At 37.2% G+C, this 24,857-nt stretch overlaps 1 protein-coding gene across 1 annotated transcript; it reads right to left on the minus strand.

Moving 5' to 3' along the window:
- Positions 1-22,160: 22,160 nt before the first annotated feature.
- Positions 22,161-24,176, minus strand: LOC131604483 (uncharacterized). Its single transcript, XM_058876919.1, has 2 exons — positions 23,061-24,176; positions 22,161-22,961 (listed from the first exon to the last, which is right to left on the minus strand). Exons 1-2 carry the CDS (start codon positions 24,174-24,176, stop codon positions 22,161-22,163), a joined length of 1,917 nt encoding a protein of 638 aa, XP_058732902.1.
- Between the last annotated feature and the right edge of the window lie 681 nt (positions 24,177-24,857).

The following is a 24,857-nucleotide window of genomic DNA, read 5'->3' on the forward strand; positions in this document are numbered from 1 at the left end:
AAAATAAAATTATTTTTCTGAATCAGAATTTAATTTTTTTTTTAAATAAACGTTTGGATATGCAGCGGAAAATTAATGCAAAGAAAAATAAGTGAAAAATAAAGAGATAAGGGAAGAGAGAATGACACCACAAATTTATCTTAAACCAAAGTGGATTTTTTAATTGGAAATCCTCCGAACTTAACCGAGTTTTTATACTTGGATAACTGTCATACCCCAAAATTTGCCTTCCATATTCCATTCACAATGATTCAAAGTTCAAGATTCAAATCCAAAGCTTCGCTCCCTCAATGGTCCAGGTAACCCACAGTCAACTGGTTTGACCTAAAGGTCAACCATAATCAAAGCACAGTCAAAAACTCTCAATTTTGGGTCAACATGAAGTGAATAAGAGTATAACCATCATTTGATCAAAGATTGATCACGATTCCATTAATAGAAACTCAGAGATGAACAAATACAAAAAGGTTCAAATTAGGGTTTCTTAGGAGAAAGTCAACCCAACTTTGACTGGGCATAACTTTCACATGGAACATCAAAAATTCCCCACTCAAAGCCTATTTTGAAGGAAATTGGATCCTCTACAACTTTGTCTCTCACAAGCCAGGGCCAGAAATGCTTCATTTGAGAGGTCTAATGCAAAAGATTACAGGTCATTTTCACGCATTCTTCAAAAGCAGTTTTTTGTCAAAGGGGATATGATCAAGATAAAAGCTCCAAATGAAAAATATGTTCCAAAGTGGCTTATAGAGGACCTCTTGAGGTTTCCAAAAGGTCTTAGAACTCCCTCATAGCTTAAAAATTGAGTGAGATATGCTTGGTCAAAGTTGGGTAATTTTAGAAGACCAAATGTGAAATAAAGGAGGTCCAAATTGAATTTCTTACAAGTGGGCCTATATTTTATGACTCAAACTTGATCCACAAGCTATCCAAACCATAAGCCACGAATTTCACTTTTTATTTTATTTTATATGATTTTTTATTTCATTTAAAAATGATATAAAATGATATAATTGAAGAAAATCAAGTATTATGTGAAAAAGAAAGATCCATATTGACTATTTCCAATCAACATTAATGGCTAAATATAATGCAATTTCGTGACAAATTAATTGGAAAGAAATTGATACAATATTTGCCCAAAAATAGCAAGATTTCATTCAAGAATAAAGTGAATTTTCTCAAACATGGCAATATTGGATTCAAGAACTTTGGGCTCTATTTTTTGACCTAATCTTGTTCTCCTATATGTATACAACACAGGGCAATAGATTAGGGGTGGAACATTCGGTGCAGAAAGACATATCCAAGAACTCAAAATTCTCCAAAAAAGCTTGAATTCGGTTTCAAAGAATTAAGGGGTTTCAAGGGGATTCAAAGGTTGTAAAAGCTTCTTGGAGGTATTCTGAACGTGAGTGAACACTTGCATAGCAACAACACCCCCAGATTAATCTCCCCCGAGCCAAGGTATGTCATTTAAAACTTTGAACCGATTAGCCTAATTCATGCATCTTTAGGTGAATTTAATTGTGTGTCATGCTTTGTTTCAACGCTACGAAGGTTTCTGGATCTTTAATTTGGTTTCTGGGCATTCTTGATAGGGTCCACCATTGTTAACCGAGTTAGGGTTTATAGGTTTTAATTTGGGGTTTCTTGCTTAGGATGAAATTAAGGGCAATTGAGGGTATAGTTACGTTTAGGGATCTTGGACGAATAGATTCATGTGGTCGCGAAAGATTTCTATGCAGGTATGTGGATTTTAGAATTGTGGAGTTTATTTGCAACAAACGAATTTGTAGCAGATTCGTAGCAAAATTCGTTAGGGATTTGCAGGTGATTATGGGGAAGACGACTGCGTGGCAATCCATCACTGGTCGGTTTGAATTCTCGCGCGCGTTCTATATATATTTGTTAGTTATTATATTCATTCAATACAGGTTAACCAAATAACACAAAGCGCTCTTGGTTGCGCTGGCTTGTGTGTCTGATGTGTATCCCCAAGGGCCTGGGTTCGATACCCAGCCCTTTCATATATTTTTTCAAGATTTTATTCACGGATCCAGTGCGCACCTTGCCATGAAATCCACCATGAGCCCTCATGATCCAGCCCTTCATTCTCCACTCAGCCTAATCTAACGTCCCTAATCTGATGGCCTATGCCATGTACCCTCATAATCACCACACAGGATTATAACCTTAAACAAATTCAAATAATTTTAATTATTTATTTATTTTGATTGAAATATCTTTTTAATATATTGATTATTAAATAATTATTTTTAATAAAATAATTATATAATAGTTATATTAAAGATTTTAATTTGTTGTTCGTGCCGATTAAATCGATTAATCGCTATGGTCAACAATAATTTTAATTAAAATGCTATTTAATTAAAATGCAATTAATTTATATTTGATTAAATGGTTTCGACTATCTTATTAGTCGCGATGATTAATCTGTCTCTTTTTCTTATTCTAATTCGTTATTCTTTTTAATCGAATCAATCGATTACGAGGGGTAACGATACAAACTAATTATTAAAAATTATAAAAAATATCCTAATTCGTTATTAGTAATAATCAGATCAATTGATTAAAATTGGTAACGATACAATTTCAAATCTGTTAACTATGGCGATCGAAACTATTGATCGTTGCGGTTAATAGTGTAAAATAAATCAGGGTTGTACGCCCAAACCTCAAAACACTTTTCAAACCTTTCAAAACCTCAATATCAAACTACGGATTTTTATCCTCATTCAAAACTACGATAGGCTGACTCTGATTCTCCCTAAGGAGATACGTAGGCACTTGTCAACAAGGCGAGTCCCCTCCCCCATAAATCTCATTTTATCCCGATTTTATTTCTTTGAATTGCAAACTTTTAATTATGTTAATTATTTGCCTTAACCCTGTTAACTGTCTGTCATCTTTCTTTATGTTAGCCATAAACTTTAGCTTTATAATGCCCACCTTAGGAAAGGGTTGAGGGTGCCTAACACCTTCCCTCGACCTGAATGTAGTATCTTACCCTAATCTCTTAACTGCGTAGGTTTCCTATTCGCCTTGGTAGAATAGGTGGCGACTCTAAACTTTAATTTTTAGGGCAGGTTGCTACAGCTGGCGACTCTGCTGGGGAGTAACTTAATAGTGAATACTATGCTCCTATAGGTTTTGGCAGGGTTTAGGTTTGGCGCATTTTAGGGTTTGGCAAACTTGCCATTTTTAGGGTTTGGGGGAGGTTCATCTTTATAATAATTATTTTAATTATTTGTTTTGTTTTTTTGTCATTGTTTTTTTTATTGAATGTTTTATTTAAAATGTTTGATTATATACTATATGCATTGTTGGTGTTTTTTTTATGTTGTGTTAAACCCTAAGTGTGGGAGTTAACTTTGAGATCAGGGGGGAATCGAATCGCCTCCGAGTCTCATTGATAACTCCACTCGGAGTGGGTTGAGAATTCGGAAATGTCCAAAACGAGGCTTGACTTTGTTGAGGGCAGGACTGGATACTTGGCTGATCTCTCCGAGAACCTACCCCAAAAATTCGAACCTCATGGATAAATTGAGTTGTTCTAAAATCCGAAGAGACAAAAGTCTCGGAGGCTACGAACGACCCCATGAGACCCGTGTCTAGAACCCCCCATAAAAAGGTAGGCTCCCTAGAGCCGCTACGTCGAACCTATGAACTTATGAACCTAGGGCCTATGTGATTATGTGCTATATGTATATATATATATATATATATATGTTGATCATTATTTTTTTATTATTTCTTTTTTCCATTCATCGTACATCATGTGCATTCTTGCATCATATCTTATTCAAAAAAAGAAAGAAAAAAGGATATCATGCATATCATTCATGGCATACACATCATTTTCATGGCATTAAGAGAAGATTTCTCTTCTATCTCCAGAACAAGGGACCATTGGGAAGGGTAACCTAACATCCCGACCGTCTTATCAAACAAGATTTCAGCAAAAGAAATCAATGGATCAACTGGAACAGAATCAAGCCGCCCTTCGTGAGGAAGTGGATCAACTGAAGGTTAGTATGGAAGAGGTTAAAGGAGGTATGGCTCAGATGCTAGGGTTCATGAAGACCCTCCTAGATAAACAGGACAAGGCAAAAGAGGTTCAGTCTGGGGATACCCTAGTTCAGGATGAGATCCCTAACGACGAAAACCCGCTGCTAGGATTTGTTTCAAGCTTTGGCCCGGCTAAGGACAAACCTCAGGTCCGATCTGTCAGGAGAGCTATCCAATTCCAAGAGAAAGGAGAGACCTCCCAAGAAGGATTTGTCCCCACTCCACAAACAAAAGGGACAAACCGCACAGTTCGCATTCCTGCTAGCAATGTCCCTAGGGATGATGATTACCTGGATCTACAATACGGAGTGCAAGAGGTGGACAACACAGACCAAGCACCACAGTCACAACGGTCTATTCCTAACTCTGGGGAAGACTCCAAGGACAGTGAACAAATCAAGGCGCTAGAAGAGAGGCTAAAAGTGGTAGAAGGATACGATGTCTTCGACGTGGATACCTTCGAAATGAGCTTGGTCTCAGACTTGACTATCCCACACAAATTCAAGATTCCAGACTTCGAGAAATACAAAGGGCTCACGTGTCCGAGGAATCACTTGCGCATGTATGTGCGAAAAATGGCTGCTTATGCTCACGATCAAAAGCTGATGATACACTTCTTCCGAGAGAGTTTAAGCGGAGCATCTATTGACTGGTATATGCAACTGGAGAAATCCTATATCAGAAGCTAGAATGATCTGGCTAACACGTTCTTGAAGCAATACAAGTACAACTTGGACATGGCACCCAATCGGATGCAATTACAAAACATGTCACAGAAAAAGGATGAATCATTCAAGGAGTATGCCCAAAGGTGGAGGGAAATGGCTTCTCGATTCCAACCTCCCCTAATGGAAAAAGAACTGGTGGACATATTTATGAGCACTTTGCAAGGACCGTACTACGACAAGATGGTCGGAAGCATATCTTCAGGGTTCTCAGACTTGGTAGTCATTGGTGAGAGAATTGAAGATAGAATCAAAAATGGGAAGATACAAGGGGCACCCTCAGGTTCCTATCACACAAAGAAGTCATATGACGGAAAACAGGAATCCAACACTGTGGGGGCAATCATGGGAAATCAGACCCCAGTATCACAGCAAAGGGATCAGCAAAAGCAACAGGGTGGCCAACGCACCTGGAGGTCCAAGCCAAAACGATCATTCACCCCGTTGTACATGCCGCTATCTCAAGCTTTGCAACGTCTGCTCAGTCAGAACTTGGTAACTCTGCTACCTCCATACTCAGCTCCAGCTAACCCCGCTCCTGGGTACAAGCATCATGCTAGGTGCGCTTATCATTCGGATAGTCCTGGTCATGATACAGAGGATTGTGGGCCGTTAAAGCACAAGATCCAAGATTTGATTGAAGAAGGGCTCATTGAGTTCGAAGATCCTCGCAAGTCTAATGCCATAGGTGGCTAGAAGGAGGATTTCTTAGATCATTAGTTTTGTTTTCATTCGCAATTTCTTTCCATTTATTTAAACATTAGTCTTACGACATATGCTATGTACTTTACAATAACCATTAATGCATTGCTTACGTTTGTCTTGATTTATTCCTAGTGTTCTCACTATATTTAAAACTGTGTTTTTACTTGGTTTTCTTCTTTGTGATATTCAACTCTCGTTAAAACCGTACACCTTTAGAGGGAGAATGACGAAAACAATACCACAATCTCATACAGTACGCTTTCGAACGGACCGTGTTGACGATGTACAGGCATTGTTTCAAATCCAATACAGTGGAGATATAAGGATGTTAATCCCTCGTCAACCCCTTGAGCCTAAGAAGAAGGAGTTTTCCTTCACGTACAAAATAAAAACCCTCAAAATATAACTTGGGGAAGGGTAGTTGTTCAGTTAACTTGATTATCCTAAATTGTTCCTTTGAACATAATCACTGATGGTTCTCCGTCATAATTAAGCTCGACAGTCAATGTCCGCAGAGAAAAAGAAAGCAATGCAAAGGCCTGCTGAGTTAAAACCTATTAAGGAGACTTAGGCAAAGTTGGGGCATCCCGCTGACTGTAGTTGTAAATAAGCAGTGCAGGCAAAAATTAGGGATAATAAAGTAAAAAAAAAAGAGAGGTCACCACATACCCTCGACAAAAGGAAGATATTACAAAAAAGGAGAATGATTGCCTTTGCAGATAAACCTTTGGTTTTTGAAACATCATAAATGTCAACGTCATAATTCCCAAATTTTTTTGGAGACTAAATGCATAGTTAACTGAGCATAGGATTGAAGAACATCACGAGGATTGGGATGGGTACAAATAAACTTTGAGCCACTATCCTTTATTTCTTAAAACCGTGAACCAGGCCACGTTACAACCTTTAAAAGTCCTAACTGAAGCATGGTCAGTTCGAAAGCACACTGTTACCAAAAGGCATCCTGACTCCTTAAGGTCTACTATAACTCTTGAGTTGATATCACTTTCTCACAAAAAAAAAACAAAACTTCGTTTTACTCAAAAAATGTTTTTAAACTTTCAAGACAGACATATGCATTCGCATCTTATGAATTTCATTATAAAGTACACTTGTCTATGTGGATTCAAATGTTTAAACATCAGGGAGAAGTAGCATGGGGCATGGCTAATGGCTAGAAATCCTACTAACTGACGAAGTAGCTTTAAAAGCTCGTCAAAAGAAGAAACATCTCTTACGGATGACTGGGATGGCTAATGTGTACACATGGCATAACTCGTCATTATACCATTTACATGGGGCAAATCTAATCAAGATCCATAGAATCTCTCAAAGACGCTGAATAGCCCATGGGGCAAGCCCATTACCTGGGGGCACGTTGCAAAGGTCACTCAGTATCAGATGGTGTTAATGCCACTCTCACATCCTTTCCAGGAACCTTTATAGGATATTTCTCAATATGTCCATATAGTCTTCTTTAAGACATGCTCAAATACTTCTTACCCTTTCTAGGAGCCTTTTTCAGATAGTCTTTTTAAGACCCATCTTCTTATCCTCTCTATTTTCAAACCCTTTCAGATAGTCTTCTCTAAGACATTTTCCTTTCTAAGAGCCTTTTCTAGGTAGTCTTCTGTAAGACATCTCTTAACTTTTTCAGTTAGTCTTTTTAAGACATATTCAAACTTCTCTTATGCTTCCAAGAACCTCGTCAAACTTTGTTTAAAGTACAGAGTCTTCTCTAAGACAGTTCACCATCCTTTCTAGGGTAGTCTTCTTCAAGATGTCTTTTCCTAAGTTTTGTTTAAAACGCCAAAAAAACAGTCTCTATCCTCTCTAGGAATATTTTTGACCATCTGCACAAACATATCCCTTTGAGCTTTGTTTAAAGCGCAGTCTTGTTTAAGACAATTTCCCATTCTCTCCAAGGACCTCTTCAGGTAATCTTATAGAAGACATCATCTCATTCTGAGTACTCAGCAAATCACTGTCCGTCAGGCGCGACCGAAACGCATGACTCACTCTGAAAAGCATCTGCTTCACATTCAAATCAATACTTACAATCAAGGATCCTATTGACTAGGGCATATCTTTCAAGAATTCAAACACTGGGGCAATGCATATCAGGCAAGACATGGTGAAACTCGAGTCCTCTCTAAAAGGTCCTTCATTCAGATTAAGGGGCATGTCTCAAAATTTCTGATATTCGGGAAGTCACACTAGTATCACACAGGGAGCATTGTTGCGTAATTGATCCTCCCACGCCTGTACTATTTACGTCCCGCAGTGTGGGATCGGCATACATGCATAATTCTCATTTATCTTGAGAATCTCATTACATGACACATGCATCATGACATTGCATGAAACTAACGCTGCCTTTTCAGGTCACTTCATAATCAAAAGGATGTTATCATCCAATTACAGTGCAGATACGATCGTATCAACGATTCAATCTTAACAGATACAATTCTAATACCTCATTCCAAGTCTTTCTTCAAAGACAATCCAGAAGCAATCAAAGAATTTCTTACCTCTCCAGGTAGTCCTGTCCAAAACGGTTAACAACCTTCCCAAGCAGTCTTGTTTAAGACATATCCTAACCTTTCTAGGTAGTTTTGTTTAAAATGTCTCATAGCCTTTATAGGAACCTTTCCAGGTAGTTTTGTTTAAAATGTCTCATGTCCTTTATAGGAACCTTTCTAGGTAGTTTTGTTTAAAACGTTTCATAGCCTTTATAGGAATCTTTCCAAGTAGTTTTGTTTAAAATGTCTCATGTCCTTTATAGGAACCTTTCTAGGTAGTTTTGTTTAAAACGTTTCATAGCCTTTATAGGAACCTTTCTAGGTAGTTTTGTTTAAAATGTTTCATAGCCTTTATAGGAATCTTTCTAGGTAGTTTTGTTTAAAACGTTTCGTAGCCTTTATAGGAATCTTTCTAGGTAGTTTTGTTTAAAACATATCGTGCCCTTTATAGGAACCTTTCTAGGTAGTTTTGTTTAAAACGTATCGTATCCTGTCTAGGAACCTTTCTAGGTAAGTCTTGTTTAAGGTATCCCATATCCTATCTAAGAGCCTTTCCAGGTGAGTCTTGTGTAAGACGTATCACATCCTTTCCAAAAAAAAAACATTTCTAGGTTAGTCTTGTGTAAGACGTATCCTAACCTGTGTAGGTAGTCCTTTTTAAGACATTCCATATCCTTTCAAAAAAAAAAAACCTCTCCAGGTTTCATATCTTTTTAGACGCCTTTCTAGGTGAATCTTGTTTGAGATATATCATGCCTTTCTAGGTAGCCTTCTTAAAATGTTTATCCAATCTTTTCTAAGACACACTTAGTTCTTTTAAAGAACTCCTCAGTTAGTCTTTCTCCAAGACATTCTTCCTAAGCATTGTTCAAAGCCTAAGCTTCTTCGCATCATCCTTTGATGTACCCTATTCAGGAACCTCTTAAGGTGGTCTTATATAAGACATTACTTCCACTCTCCTCAGATACAATCAAATGATCCAGGTCTGAAAAGCATATGCTTTAGACAAGTACCCTTCCAGGCAAATAGGTGGCATCTATAAGCCCATCTCCCACAGAACTCCTTCCCTACGCAAGCAAATTTCAGGGCATTTCAGTGTCCAATCATCTTCTACCTCTTCAGGTTCAAGAAGATTGAACAGGGGCAGCTGTCATACCCCAAAATTTGCCTTCCATATTCCATTCACAATGATTCAAAGTTCAAGATTCAAATCCAAAGCTTCGCTCCCTCAATGGTCCAGGTAACCCACAGTCAACTGGTTTGACCTAAAGGTCAACCATAATCAAAGCACAGTCAAAAACTCTCAATTTTGGGTCAACATGAAGTGAATAAGAGTATAACCATCATTTGATCAAAGATTGATCACGATTCCATTAATAGAAACTCAGAGATGAACAAATACAAAAAGGTTCAAATTAGGGTTTCTTAGGAGAAAGTCAACCCAACTTTGACTGGGCATAACTTTCACATGGAACATCAAAAATTCCCTACTCAAAGCCTATTTTGAAGGAAATTGGATCCTCTACAACTTTGTCTCTCACAAGCCAGGGCCAGAAATGCTTCATTTGTGAGGTATAATGAAAAAGATTACAGGTCATTTTCAGGCATTCTTCAAAAGCAGTTTTTTTGTCAAAGGGGATATGATCAAGATAAAAGCTCCAAATGAAAAATATGTTCCAAAGTGGGTTATAGAGGACCTCTTGAGGTTTCCAAAAGGTCTTAGAACTCCCTCATAGCTTAAAAATTGAGTGAGATATGCTTGGTCAAAGTTGGGTAATTTTAGAAGACCAAATGTGAAATAAAGGAGGTCCAAATTGAATTTCTTACAAGTGGGCCTATATTTTATGACTCAAACTTGATCCACAAGCTATCCAAACCATAAGCCACGAATTTCACTTTTTATTTTATTTTATATGATTTTTTATTTCATTTAAAAATGATATAAAATGATATAATTGAAGAAAATCAAGTATTATGTGAAAAAGATCCATATTGACTATTTCCAATCAACATTAATGGCTAAATATAATGCAATTTCGTGACAAATTAATTGGAAAGAAATTGATACAATATTTTCCCAAAAATAGCAAGATTTCATTCAAGAATAAAGTGAATTTTCTCAAACATGGCAATATTGGATTCAAGAACTTTGGGCTCTATTTTTTTACCTAATCTTGTTCTCCTATAAGTATACAACACAGGGCAATAGATTAGGGGTGGAACATTCGGTGTAGAAAGACATATCCAAGAACGCAAAATTCTCCAAAAAAGCTTGAATTCGGTTTCAAAGAATTAAGGGGTTTCAAGGGGATTCAAAGGTTGTAAAAGCTTCTTGGAGGTATTCTGAACGTGAGTGAACACTTGCATAGCAACAACACCCCCAGATTAATCTCCCCCGAGCCAAGGTATGTCATTTAAAACTTTGAACCGATTAGCCTAATTCATGCATCTTTAGGTGAATTTAATTGTGTGTCATGCTTTGTTTCAACGCTACGAAGGTTTCTGGATCTTTAATTTGGTTTCTGGGCATTCTTGATAGGGTCCACCATTGTTAACTGAGTTAGGGTTTATAGGTTTTAATTTGGGGTTTCTTGCTTAGGATGAAATTAAGGGCAATTGAGGGTATAGTTACGTTTAGGGATCTTGGACGAATAGATTCATGTGGTCGCGAAAGATTTCTATGCAGGTATGTGGATTTTAGAATTGTGGAGTTTATTTGCAGGTGATTATGGGGAAGACGACTGCGTGGCAATCCATCACTGGTCGGTTTGAATTCTCGCGCGCGTTCTATATATATTTGTTAGTTATTATATTCATTCAATACAGGTTAACCAAATAACACAAAGCGCTCTTGGTTGCGTTGGCTTGTGTGTCTGATGTGTATCCCCAAGGGCCTGGGTTCGATACCCAGCCCTTTCATATATTTTTTCAAGATTTTATTCACGGATCCAGTGCGCACCTTGCCATGAAATCCACCATGAGCCCTCATGATCCAGCCCTTCATTCTCCACTCAGCCTAATCTAACGTCCCTAATCTGATGGCCTATGCCATGTACCCTCATAATCACCACACAGGATTATAACCTTAAACAAATTCAAATAATTTTAATTATTTATTTATTTTGATTGAAATATCTTTTTAATATATTGATTATTAAATAATTATTTTTAATAAAATAATTATATAATAGTTATATTAAAGATTTTAATTTGTTGTTCGTGCCGATTAAATCGATTAATCGCTATGGTCAACAATAATTTTAATTAAAATGCTATTTAATTAAAATGCAATTAATTTATATTTGATTAAATGGTTTCGACTATCTTATTAGTCGCGATGATTAATCTGTCTCTTTTTCTTATTCTAATTCGTTATTCTTTTTAATCGAATCAATCGATTACGAGGGGTAACGATACAAACTAATTATTAAAAATTATAAAAAATATCCTAATTCGTTATTAGTAATAATCAGATCAATTGATTAAAATTGGTAACGATACAATTTCAAATCTGTTAACTATGGCGATCGAAACTATTGATCGTTGCGGTTAATAGTGTAAAATAAATCAGGGTTGTACGCCCAAACCTCAAAACACTTTTCAAACCTTTCAAAACCTCAATATCAAACTACGGATTTTTATCCTCATTCAAAACTACGATAGGCTAATCAAAGGCCTCCAAAACCATATCAAATCAAATTTCAAACTCAAAGGGCGTACAACCCTCCCCCGAACTACGCTGACTCTGATTCTTCCGAAGGAGATACGTAGGCACTTGGCAACAAGGCGAGTCCCCTCCCCAATAAATCTCATTTTATCCCGATTTTATTTCTTTGAATTGCAAACCTTTAATTATGTTAATTATTTTCCTTAACCCTGTTAACTGCCTGTCATCTTTCTTTATCTTAGCCATAAACCTTAGCTTTATAATGCCCACCTTAGGAAAGGGTTGAGGGTGCCTAACACCTTCCCTCGACCTGAATGTAGTATCTTACCCTAATCTCTTAACTGCGTAGGTTTCCTATTCGCCTTGGTTGAATAGGTGGCGACTCTAAACTTTAATTTTTAGGGCAGGTTGCTACACTGACCATGTAACAAACAGATATTTTACACCTGGATGATATTGAACCAACTGAATTTTTACGCCAAACTAAGCTCAAGAACCAATAAGAATATTTTTCACTAGTTCTCTTCAAAATCCTAGAAGGAGAACTTTTCCTTAAGTGGCTGAACTCACGTGCCAAACGGACACTTAACACTTATCCCCCAACCAAGATTCAAACCCAAACAAACACTTCCTAAGAAAGAAAGATTCACTCAAGAGGAAAAATAACTCTTGGTGAATTTACAATATTATCCTTTCTAGAGAGAGGGAGAGAGTAAGGTGAGATATCTCACGTTTTTGGATGTGAACAAATGAAAAGGAAGAACTATATTTATAGGCCAAAGGATGGTTTACAAAAGTAAATGATCCATGGGAAAATTTAATTACCTAATCAATTAGGTTTTAACCTAATTGATTAGATGACATAAATAGTCGATGGTTTGCGACCAATATGGAAGGTTTTGATAGACAAAGGTTTCCATTCATTAAGACACTCTCACAATCGATTAGAAACTTATATAACCCTTATCTAATTGATTAGGTACTTAGTCTAATCAATTAGATAGATAGAAAAATTTCCTAATTAATCTAACAATTCCAAATTCATCTAGCTATGCTCTAAAACAATTTTAGGTGATTTTCTTTGAAAAATGGAGGACTAATAACCCATATTTTGTGAGTTATTATATACCCTAATATTTCTTTGTTTGTAGTTAATTTTCTATTTGATAGTTGCTTTATTTCATTTTAGCTGTTTTTATAGAAATTTTCTGGAAGCACAATAGGTGCTCCTTTTTTTTTGTTTTGATGTGTTATTTGCTTGATTCAAGGTTAGTTCTGTTGAGCTGAGGAAAAACTGTAGTGGACAGCACATGGGAGTGAAAGCTGAAAGTAGAAGTTGAACTCAACTAAGGAAGGAAATGGAGGAGTCGGCTAGGTTGAAATAGCTTATGTTGCTTTGAAGAAAAATCCTCTGAATCAAGTGGATAAGATCAAGAGGCACTAGAAGACAAAAGAGGGTATATAGTACACCTTGTCCCCCACAATTGTCCCCTGTACCTGGTTTCTTGTATGCAAAGTAGACGGAATGATGTGAAAATGTTGAATCATGTAATTGGCTTGATGTGAATTCCTCATTTTGGCCTATGATCCAAGACAATACTAAGGAACTGATGGAGGCTTATAAATAGACCATGTTGAAGATTAAAAAAAAGAGGTAGTTCAGCATCTTGAAGAGAAATACATAAGAGAAATGGGTGAAGTTTAGTGGAGAGAAAGATAGCTTATTCTTCTCACCATTCCCACTACCAGCTGCTGAGCCCTAGCAAGACTGAAGTCATCTCTTGATGACTATCCATCTCAAAGAGGCTTTACGTTACTTTTAGGTTTATATTTCTTTTTCATCATTTGCTTAAGAATGTTTCCTTTAAGAACCGTGTATGTAGCTTGTAATCAGATTATTATGAGCTAAACCTTTTGTTTGTTGAGCAATGAGAAGTAAATATTATGTTGTTTATATGTTAAGTGCCTTGTTTCATTATGTGTTTACTCTTTTAAAAAATTTGAATATTTGAATATTCAACTTAGAAAAGGATAAAAGCTTGTTGTTGCAAGAGATCCATCAGCAAGTGGATTTCATGATGAAAATAGTTACAAAGAGTAGGATAGATTTATTCACTTAATTAGTTCACTTAGAGATAAGGAACTACAACTATAAAGGATTTTGATAATATACTAGACGTGTTTTAGGGTTATAAGTGTGACTTAGAGATTTGTTCCCTTGTCTTGATACACATGCTTTTGATGTTGTAGAAATACACACATAGATCACCCTCTGACTTTTCTTGGAACAACACTGCTCATCATGAAAACATAGTTACTTCAAAAACATTAATGGATCATAGCTCAACATACACTCATTTGATATATTCTCAACTCTCACTTTATAATGTTAAGATCTTGTTTAAGAAGAAAACTGAATTTACAACACTCATATATTATTTTTACCCCAGCTCATGCTTAAATTTAAAAGATAATTTCTTACAAAATTAATCTAAGTAACATTCACTCCTCGTGGGTACGATATCCTTACTTGTTACTACTTGCTACTTTAAAATATACATGTATACTTGCATGTGACACCTTTTAGAGAGCAATAAGGACTCAAAAAGAGTTTTAATGAGTGTGTGATTTGTTTATATTGCTTTACAAAAATGCCCTTGTGTTTTTGCAAAATACCGATCACTCAGACAGGATCAGGCGAGCTTTCACACTTCCTCTCTTTCACACGTTGAAGCTTCAAGTCCTTTGTCGGATAGACCAATGACATAAGCTCTTAACTTGATTCTTCTTGGAGATGAGGCTTGAGATATCTCCTAGTCAGAAACCATCATCATAAGATATCATAGTGATCATTGAACCCTAAATCTTTGGCTTTATTTGAAGGAAGAGCTTGCTCAACTATCTTATGCATCTTTGACTACTTGAAACAGTTTTAGCACTTGCTTGTCTTTATGTATTGTTGTCATCAAAGTAATTTTACATCTTCATGAGTTGTCATCATCAAAACCATGATGTTGACAGAGCTAGTAATGTCTTTCTTAGCTTTGATCACTTGCAAGCACATAGTTCCACAAAAACTCTTCGATGGGCCTTAATGTAAAATTGTTTCACATAAATTAACACAAGTCATAAAAATGTAATTGTTTTATAAAATTGTTTTTATTAATTATTGATCATTATTAAATATCATAATGGTGGAGATGTGGAGTAAGTTATAATGACTTACTCTTGGAGTAAGAATTTCTTTTATTATATATATATATATATATATATATATATATATATATATATATATATATATATATATATATATATATATATTGTGTGTGTGTGTGTGTGAAAGAGAGAACAATAACAAACTATCTATTTGCTCGGTGTTCTTTGTGGATAGTCGTTGAATGTGCTTTACGGTTGAGATCTCTTGGAATCATAAAGGTAGTCAAATTTGCTAATTAGGACGATTTTAAAAGGAGTGGAACCTTTCTCATATTGCAGGCCGATGTCGATATGGTTGGCTTAAGCATCCAGGGTCTTTCTAGTTGCCCCAAAACAATTGCCCCCAAGCCCGTACAGTGGCATAAGTAGGCGGGGGCTTGATATTACAACCTCGAATATCGATCACCCCCTGGTTACAATGAGACGCATGAATGAGGATTGTTTTAGTTTCATAAGGAACCATGCATTTAATGCAGTATACTTCAAACGTTTGTCATGCCATAGTATGTCGCCAGATGCATCAGTTTTTCCATCCCGAGGGGGGAGTCTCCATGATCGTTCACGACAAAGGATCGTGGGGGACATCTTTGTCGCTCCGAACTTGCGAGCGGCAAGGGGAGGAGTCGAACCGAGGACTTCTTGTTAAAACAAGATTTGGTTCTGCATTCATTTTTTAAGTTTTGGTGATAACAATACATATATTTGTTATGTAATAATTTTGTACTCTAATAGTTTCTTAAGTGTGCAGATTCACTATTTTGGTTGATTAGGATTGTTGTCCAAAAAATATAATCACCAGGATCAGCGTCATCACACATTAGAAGAACCATTCATCTCAGTTCTGAAGAATGTTGAATGACTCATTAGAAAAAGGATTTACAAATGTTCTGAAGCTAAGCTATTATTCAAGATCAGAATTCAAATCAATATGCTTCTTGCTTCCAGATCAGATATCAGAATGCGTCGTTCAGATAGGTTGCAGCTTACAGCTCTAAAGGCTTCTTTCTGGCTCTAAAGAATATTTTCTCTTGGAACATCTACGTTACATGATCTCTTCACTACTCTCTCCACTTCAGATAAGAAATAAATATCAAAAGAAGAATGATCAGAAACTTGCAATAAAAGCAATATGGTACAACAGTACATCACCTTTTCCACTATTGTATGACGTATTATACGATACCTGTGTGTGCTCTTTGTTCCCCACGACTTTTTAGATCTGTTGCATCAAGGAAAGCTACGTCTTGTCCTCTCTTAACGGTCATCTTTTCCATGGGACTATATATAAGAGACACTCTCATTTGAAGACACCGCCAATTAACATCAAGGAAAGTTATATTTTCAAACTCAAAAAATAATCTTCAAAGAGAAAAAGAAAAAGAAAGATCTTAAAGAAACTGTACTAAACATATATAAAAACAATATAATAATAATATTTAATAATGATTAATAAATTAATAAAAACAATTTTATAAAACAATTACATTTTTATGACTTGTGTTAATTTATGTGAAACAATTACATCCCGCTCCACTGTATTAGAAGCTCATATCTTCAAGAAAGTAGACGGTAAGTATTGAACAACCATAGAAGAAACATTTCTATATATATATATATATATAGATTCTCTATCTCGCTATATTATATATTATTATTCTTCAGGGTTGAATGACATGGATGCGCGTAACGATAGTATCGATGAATTGAATAAGGAAGAAGTTGGCGATACAATATGCAGAACTAAAAAAAGAAGACTTAAAGTGGCAATATTGAGAGTAAACCAAAAGAAGTTGAAGTTAGTGAACAGCTTATCCCGTCTGAAATATTATAATCAAGAAAGGTATACCTTCCAATTACCAGTAGTTTTTTTATTCTTTATTTTATTATTTCGTGCTTTACATCGAAACCCTATTTTATATGAATCTTCACAGTACCAAAATAATTAAAAAAAGACTGGGTTATTATCAGATTATAGTATATAGTTTTTTTTTTGAATGGTCGGTATTAATTAAACAGTAGTGCTATGCATGCTTTGATTCTAATATATTTTAAAATTCTTTTATTATACTACTCTCTCTTTTTAAATATTAATTGGTTCAAATTTCTAACAACTAGCATATATTTTTATTTATTATTATTAATTGGTTATAAAAATGAGCAAAAACCCTAGCTTATTTTAAGAGATTGTTTTATATATGAACTTATTGGACTTTGTAGATTACCAACTACTTTGAAGGATCAAGATGATCACTTCATCCCTTCAATCCCATGCCATGCCATCTTTGTATTTCTTGATACAATTCTCATTGGTGTGATGCAAGTTGAGTATCAAAACAAGAAAGAATCACTCCTTGAAGCTCACACAGTTTATATGCAAACATTCTTGACATCCATATGCATCTATTGCTTGTTAATCGGAATCAAGATCTACACGAAGACATGCGAGGGACACGGTGATCGGATTCTTAGCTTTGCCCTTCTCCTCTTTGGATTGCTTTCTACAGCTTCCCTTCTTTTCATATTGTTGCCGCGGCAACTTTTGTGGCTGGTGTTCTTCATATGGGGATCTATACCAACAATACTTGCTCGTCACTCGATTAAAAAGTCGGTGCTTCGAATTAAAGAATCAGTGACGGGCTTAATATTCAAGATTATTCATTTCAAAGACAAAATATTCAAGATCAAGGGTTTAACTATCGAAAGCACATGTCAAAATCCAGCTGAACAAGTTGAAGGTAGATCTTAATTTAGTCTTAGTAATGAAAGAGTAAGTCTCTCTTCAAAATTTGTATGTGTAATATTGGGAAAGAACAAGTGATTTTTATTATATTGTACTAAAAAAAAGTGAATTTAATAATTTTTAATTAAAATGGATGTTCGGTTTTATTTTATCACTTTATCAAGTCTTAATATGGATACGTTTTTCTCTTGAGAAAACATGTTGAAGAGGAGGGTCATTGTGGATCAGTGTATCCTCAAGGGAATTTCGATTGAATCTGGCTCCCACTTATTTGTTACATATTTTTTATCCTCTAATATGAGAATTTTTGGGTGGGTTAGGTTGCTCTTTCTAAGGATTTTAAGATTTTCTTTAAAATTTTCACATTTTAGGGGTTAAGTCTCCATGATTTTGTATGTTCTCAATTAATTTATTTGGTTAGTGCGTGATGAGAAACACTTTAAAATATCAAACATGAAAGAATTGAAAGGAAAGAGTTTTTTTTTTTTTTGGCTAGGATCATTGGTTTTATAGTCGGTTATCTGTGAACTCCTTTTATGTTTGCCTTCATAATCCTATACGGTGTCTTAACCAGTAGCACTTCAATAGGTATGGTCTATTTCGGAGGCTTCAGAGGTTCTAGTCTAGTCATAATGTTTATGGTTTGTTGATGGTTTTTTTTTTCATAAGCAAGGGATTATATATATAGAGAACTAGGGGTTCTCAACCCGAATACAATGATCAACGGGAAAACCCGACAAAAAGAAGATTACAAGCCAATTACATTTACGAAAGGAAACCCAAAGGATCCTTACAAAAATCGTAGAAATTGTAATTGGAATTAGTAATATTCCCGCAAAAAGACCATCGCCACACCGTAAGCTTTATATTCCAAACAATATTATTTACGCTCCAACCATCATTCCGGAAGCACAAGCCATTTCTAGCTACCCAAAGGCACCAAGTAACCGCTAACCATACCATCCCCAATTTACACCTCTTAACTTTCTTGAATTTAAAGAACGAATGCCACTCCATAAAACTAGGTAAGCATTCATCCTCCTTCCTATCTCCTATACCAACCCATAAAGCTATGTCATTCCAAATCCTTTTTACCACCCAACAAACAAAAAAAGTATGCCTAGCCTTTTCTACATCCACACCACAAAAAGAACAAAATAAATTATCTAAGGGGAGAGAGATACCTCTAATCAACAATAAATCCTTTGTAGGAAGCCTATTGTGTAATAATCTCCAACCGAACGCCTTGATTTTGAACGGCACCTCCAACTTCCATAAAACCCCAAAAGCTTCGAAGCATTTAATAGGAGGACCAAAAGGAGTTAAACTCTTCATGAGATAAGAATAACAAGAAGCTACCAAAAACTCAAGGTCCTCATTGTTACACCACTCCACTTCATCTCTCCCCTCATTTCGACCTTCCGCACCGTCCAAGAAACTCCTCAAAACTGCCACCTCCCCTTCATAAGTATCCACCTCTAAACCGAAATCTCCCCATTTCCAACCGTCACTACTCCATCCACCCATCGCCACCACGGAAGCAATTTTTAATTTAGATGCTTCGAAAAGGACCGGAAAAAGGACTTTCAAAGGAGCTCCTCCCCACCACTTAGCAAACCAAAACGGAGTATTAAAACCATTGTTAATGGAGAAACTACTACATTCCACAATCGGATCATAATACCGGCCATGGGAAATATTAACAAGATCCCTCCACCAAAAAGAACAACTCGATGTAGGAGACGACCCCTTATCCCCACTCAACATCTTGTAAGAAAGGTCACCATAACGAGCTTTCAAAATAGAGAACCAAAGAGAATCGGTACCTTGAAGAATCTTCCATCTCCACTTGAAAAGAAGAGCCAAATTAAACAAAGCAATATTTTTAACTCCCAAGCCTCCCTTATCAAAAGAAAGATTAACATCCCTCTATTTCACCCAATGAATCTTCCTTTTATTCTCCACCCCCCCCCCCCCCCATAGAAAATTACTTTGAATGGTGGTAAGGTTTTTTATCACTTTCGGAGGGACTTTGTAGAAGGACATAGTGAAAATAGATAAAGAACTAAGAACGGATTTAAGAAGAGTGATTCTACCTCCCAAATTAAGGAACCGGTTCGTCCACCCTTCCAAGCGATTCTTCAACTTCAACACGAGCGGGTTCCACGTATTTTCCTTCCTTGGATTAAAGCGGATAGGAATACCGAGGAAGTAAAAATTGCTCTCTTCCACTTTGCAAGAAAGAACATGGGATGCCGCTTCCAAGAAATGAGAATTAGAATTAATCCCAATAAGCTTGCTTTTTTGGTAGTTAATTCCGAGACCCGATACCACCTCAAAAGCACGAAGAACCACCTTAATAGCCCTAATTTGCTTCCAACTACCTTCCCCCACTAGGAGTGTATCATCCGCAAATTGAAGAATATCCACCCCACACGATCTCTTAATGTCAAATCTTGCATAATCCCCCATCTCAATAGAACTTTTCACCAAAGTCGATAATCCTTCGGCAACCAAAACAAAAAGAAAAGGAGAGAGAGGATCGCCTTGTCTCAAACCCCTAGAAACCACAAACTCCTTGGTTGGACTCCTATTAACAAGAATCGACATATTGCTATTGAACACCAATAGCTCCATCCACTTCAACCACCTTTGACCAAAGCCCACCCTTTTCATCATGTATCTCAAAAAATTCCAACTAACTTTGTCGTATGCTTTCTCAAAGTCAACTTTAAAAAGAATGCAATTATTACCTTCCTTTCTTGCATAGTTGACCACCTCATTCGCCACCAAGACACCGTCCAACAATTGCCTACCGGGAACAAAAGCGCTTTGACACTTAGAAATAATCGAAGACAACACCTTTTTCAATCTCCCCGCCAAAAGCTTTGAAACCACTTTATACATGCAACCTACCAAACAAATGGGTCGATAATCACCCAAAGCTATCAGATTGGATTTCTTAGGAATCAAAGTCAAAAAAGAAGAGGTGACCGCTTTCGATATTGAGTTCCCATCAAAAAAGTACTTGAAATAACAAAAAAAGTCCTCTTTAATAAAAGACCAACAATTCTTTATGAAAAGAAAAGAATAACCATCCGGACCCGGACTCTTGTCTCCCCCACACTCCCACACCGCCTCCTTAATTTCGGCTTCTAAGAAAGGCTTCTCAATATCCGCCGCTTCCAAAGAATTGATAGAAATAAAGGGAATACCATCCAACACCGGTCGACTCACTTCGGTTTCTAGGAATTTGTTCTCGAAAAAATTGAACACCGCCTCTTTTACATCTTCAACCGAATCCACCAAACCCTCCGGACTGATAAGAGGACCTAAATGATTTATCCTTCTCCTTTGTTTCATCACCTTATGGAAAAAGCCGCTATTTGAATCTCCCTCCTTAATCCACTTAACTCTAGATTTTTGAAGTAGCATATTTTCTTTTATCTTCAAATTCCTCCAAAACTTTGCACAAGATTCATTCCTTAAAGCAAAATTATCATCAAAAGAAGCATCGTTATCGGAAACTAACCTTTCATCGGCAATATTCAAATCCCGGATTCCATCTTCCATTTCCAACTCTATCTTCCCAAAAACCTCTTTGTTCCATCTTCTAAGTTTGTCTTTTAATAAGCGGAGCTTTTCCTTTAAAATAAAATCTCCTCTACCTTCCACCTTCATGCTTTTCCATTCTTTCTCCACAAAAGGAAGGAACAAATTAGATGAAAACCACTCATTATTGAATCTAAAAGGCTTCGGTCCCCAATCCAAACCATCCATCACTAACCAAACCGGGCAATGGTCCGATATGTCTCTATCACCTATGACTTGACCAACCACACCCCAATCCACAACAATGTTACTAGAAATAAGAAAACGGTCTAAGCGACTCATAGATTTGCCGTCACCACTAAACCAAGTAAATTTTTTACCTTTACATGGAACATCCACTAAAAGGCTTTTATCAATGAAATCCGAAAATAGCTCCTCTTCGTAATGATTTGTTGCCGCCGTTCTCCCCTTCCTTTCTCTAGAGTTTTTTGTAGCGTTAAAATCTCCTCCCATTATCCATTCGCCATCTTTGAATGCTTCTTTCAAATCTAAAAGCTCCTTCCACATCTCCTTTTTCTTGCTCAACAAACAAGAAGAATAAATATTAACAATGTAAAAAATCTTATTCTTCCACTCCACTATATTGCCCAAATACCCATCTCCCTTAAAACTTCCCACCACCACCACCTTATTACTATTCCAAAGGGTGATCAAACCTCCCGACCTCCCCAAAGAATTAGAGAAAGAAAATCCAACCTCCGGATTGTACCAAAAGCTCTTCGCCAAGCTATCCCCCATATTAGTAATTTTTGTTTCTTGAATCATAAACATATTCGCCTTAGAATTTTTAATAATAGAACAAATTCTCTTCCTTTTAAGAGAATTAACACCCCCTCTTATGTTTAAGGTCCCAATAATCATGGTTCACCTTTAGAATACTCCTAACGTCCTTCCCCATTCTCACTACTTCCAACAGTACAGTCACCTCTCAATACCATTTTCTTCCCACATCCATCCATATCTACCACCCCCAATACCTCCATAGCATCCCACAAGTCCCCTCCATATCTCTTTTCCAGAAACTTCCATTGTCGACGATTATTACGAATAATGTCGGACTCTTCTGAGTGATTTCCATAAGATTTTAAGCCCCCACTGTGTGAGCCTTCAGCCCTGCCCACCCCTGCTATATTGATAATCGCAACAGAATCATCCGGACCCCCACTGTGCACACAACGCTGACTCAGAGAATTAATTCCACTGCCTTGCCGCTTTGCTGCCTTCCCACCCTTACTACACGGTTTCTTCCTCCCTCCTTTACAGAAAACACACAGCTCGTTTAAAGATTTTCTTCGAACTAGCCTTGTTCTCCGTCTCTCATCCAACACCGCTTGAGACTTAACACTGGAACATTTTACAACAGCACGAGGTGAGGCAGGGACCATGACAAGCTCACGCCCTGTAGAATTTATCGTTTTCAAATTAACGGAAATTCCGTCCCGATAACGAGACACAGCCTCGTCAAAGCTTCCCAAGACAGAATGGTTCCCCACGGCAACACTGTCAGGAGCGAGTGGCGTTTCGGCCAGAATCGAAGAAGATCCCCTTTCAGCCAGAACCACAGAAGAATTAACAGGACAATCCACCAAAACATCACCATGACCGCCACCCGACGACACTCCCTTCAAACCTGATCCACATAAAGGATCACCATCACCCTTCACATTACCCTCAGAGGAAAACTGTTGAATTGTGTCATTTGAAAATTCTGTATCTCAATCCTCCTCTCCATCCCCATTGAGATCCTGCCAAACTCTGTCATCATCAGCCGAAGAAGATACGGAGTCCACTGTACCCGATGTCTCGACGTTACTGCGTAACAACCCCGTAGCATCCTCTCGAACCACCAAGTTGAACGGTTTACCATCGATATTAGCTTGAACAGCATCCGGGGTTTGAATATCAAGTCTGATCTTAACCAGAATCCTTGCAACATCAAAAACATCCCCTTTTGCGGTTCTCTCGTCAATGCATAAGAAACTCCCCCATACCTCCGCTAGAGCCACGAAGAAAGAAGACTTCCACGCATGAACCGGAATACCATAAATTCGCAGCCAAACGTCTCTGCTCTCTGCTACCATTCCTTCCTCCCACCTCTTTATATCTGAGAACCAACTTTTCCACCATGTTTCGCCTTCAGCTATTAGGTCTTCGATGAAACCCTCCTCCCTGTCTTCCAACAAGCAGACATCTCCTCCCAACGGTGTGACTCTCACGGCAAAAATTCCCTCCATCTCCATGTAGGATTGTAAGTTGTATGCAGACCCTGGCATTAGAACTCTCCCAATGAAAGCTTTCTGGAACCTCTTTTTATCTTCCTCCTCAGACTTGTAAATCAAAGGCGAGAAACACTTCCCAGCCACTTCAGGTTCGCCCGAAACACCCCCAACCACCTCTGCGAAAGATTTCGCACCTCTTCTGTATTCCCACCCCTCATTGAGCCTCCCCTCCTCCGTCCCCTTAACCCCGTTCGTGCCTCCTCCGCCTCTGTGCCTTGAACCGTCCACCAATCCCCTATGAAAACTAGGGAGATTGACATGGATCTTCCTCCCTACAATCATAATGTTATCGAGTTTGACCGCAAACAGCCTACCATCTTCAATGTCGACGAAACGCGCGAAACCGAATCGCTTCCCTCTGTTGTTCCTCCTTGGGGAGATCGAGACTTCAACAGCTTTACCAACACATCCAAACAGCTCGAACAAATCCTTCGCACTTGTATAATCTGGGAACTCCGAAACGTAGAAAGAAATAAGTCCCGCTCCAATTGTCGAAACATTACGGTTGCGCCCCCCAAAAGGATAAGTGTCCCACTTCAAGTTCCCCCTCCCTTGATTACGACAGCCAGAAACAGTAGTCCACCCATAGTTGCCCCTGGAAAATCGATTACCGCTCATCCGCCAAAATCTGGTCCTCCTCACAGAAAGGCCACCAAAACAACCAAAACCGAATAGACGAAGATGAAGAACAGACTAGCTGAGCGTTACAACACGGTGGTACCAAAAGCCCTAAAACAGTATCGATATGAATCTTCTCACCAAGCTCCCTGAGCCCTAAAGCCAGGAATTTAAACCGAAGATGATAGGATTCACGACACCACTCTAGAGGCCTTCAGAATCCGCCGTAGAAACAGAAGAAAACGCTCGTAGAAACTCACCGTGAGGCTACCGGAAAGCCCCAAACGGAAAAGGTCTTCATCGGAAATCGCCTTCTTTTTTGTTTTTTTAATTCCTTTTAATTTCTTCAATTTTATGGTTTGTTGATGGTGAGTCTAGTAATGTGAGTTCTAACCAATCTTTTAGGACTTTGTTTTTGTTTGGCGTAGTTGGATTTTTCTCGGTGTTGCTTGTTTATTAGTGCTTTTGTTCTATTGTTTCTTTGGTTGGCTTTTGATTGTTATACTATCTCAAAATCGGATTTTTATCATATATATATATATATATATATATATATATATATATATATATATATATATATATATATATATATATATATATATATATATATATATATATATATATATATATATATATATATATATATATATATATATATATATATATATATATATATATATA

The sequence above is a fragment of the Vicia villosa genome, linkage group LG5 (assembly GCF_029867415.1).
Source record: "Vicia villosa cultivar HV-30 ecotype Madison, WI linkage group LG5, Vvil1.0, whole genome shotgun sequence".
In the NCBI taxonomy this organism is placed as follows: Eukaryota; Viridiplantae; Streptophyta; class Magnoliopsida; order Fabales; family Fabaceae; genus Vicia; species Vicia villosa.

Excerpts from the sequence above, each read along its gene's own strand:
- LOC131604483 (XM_058876919.1), bottom strand. The coding sequence starts at position 24,176 with ATGAGCGGTAATCGATTTTCCAGGGGCAACTATGGGTGGACTACTGTT. Across the intron at positions 22,962-23,060 it reads CATCGGGTACAGTGGACTCC|TTTTCCTCTGAGGGTAATGT; the intron begins GTATCTTCTTCG and ends ACAATTCAACAG.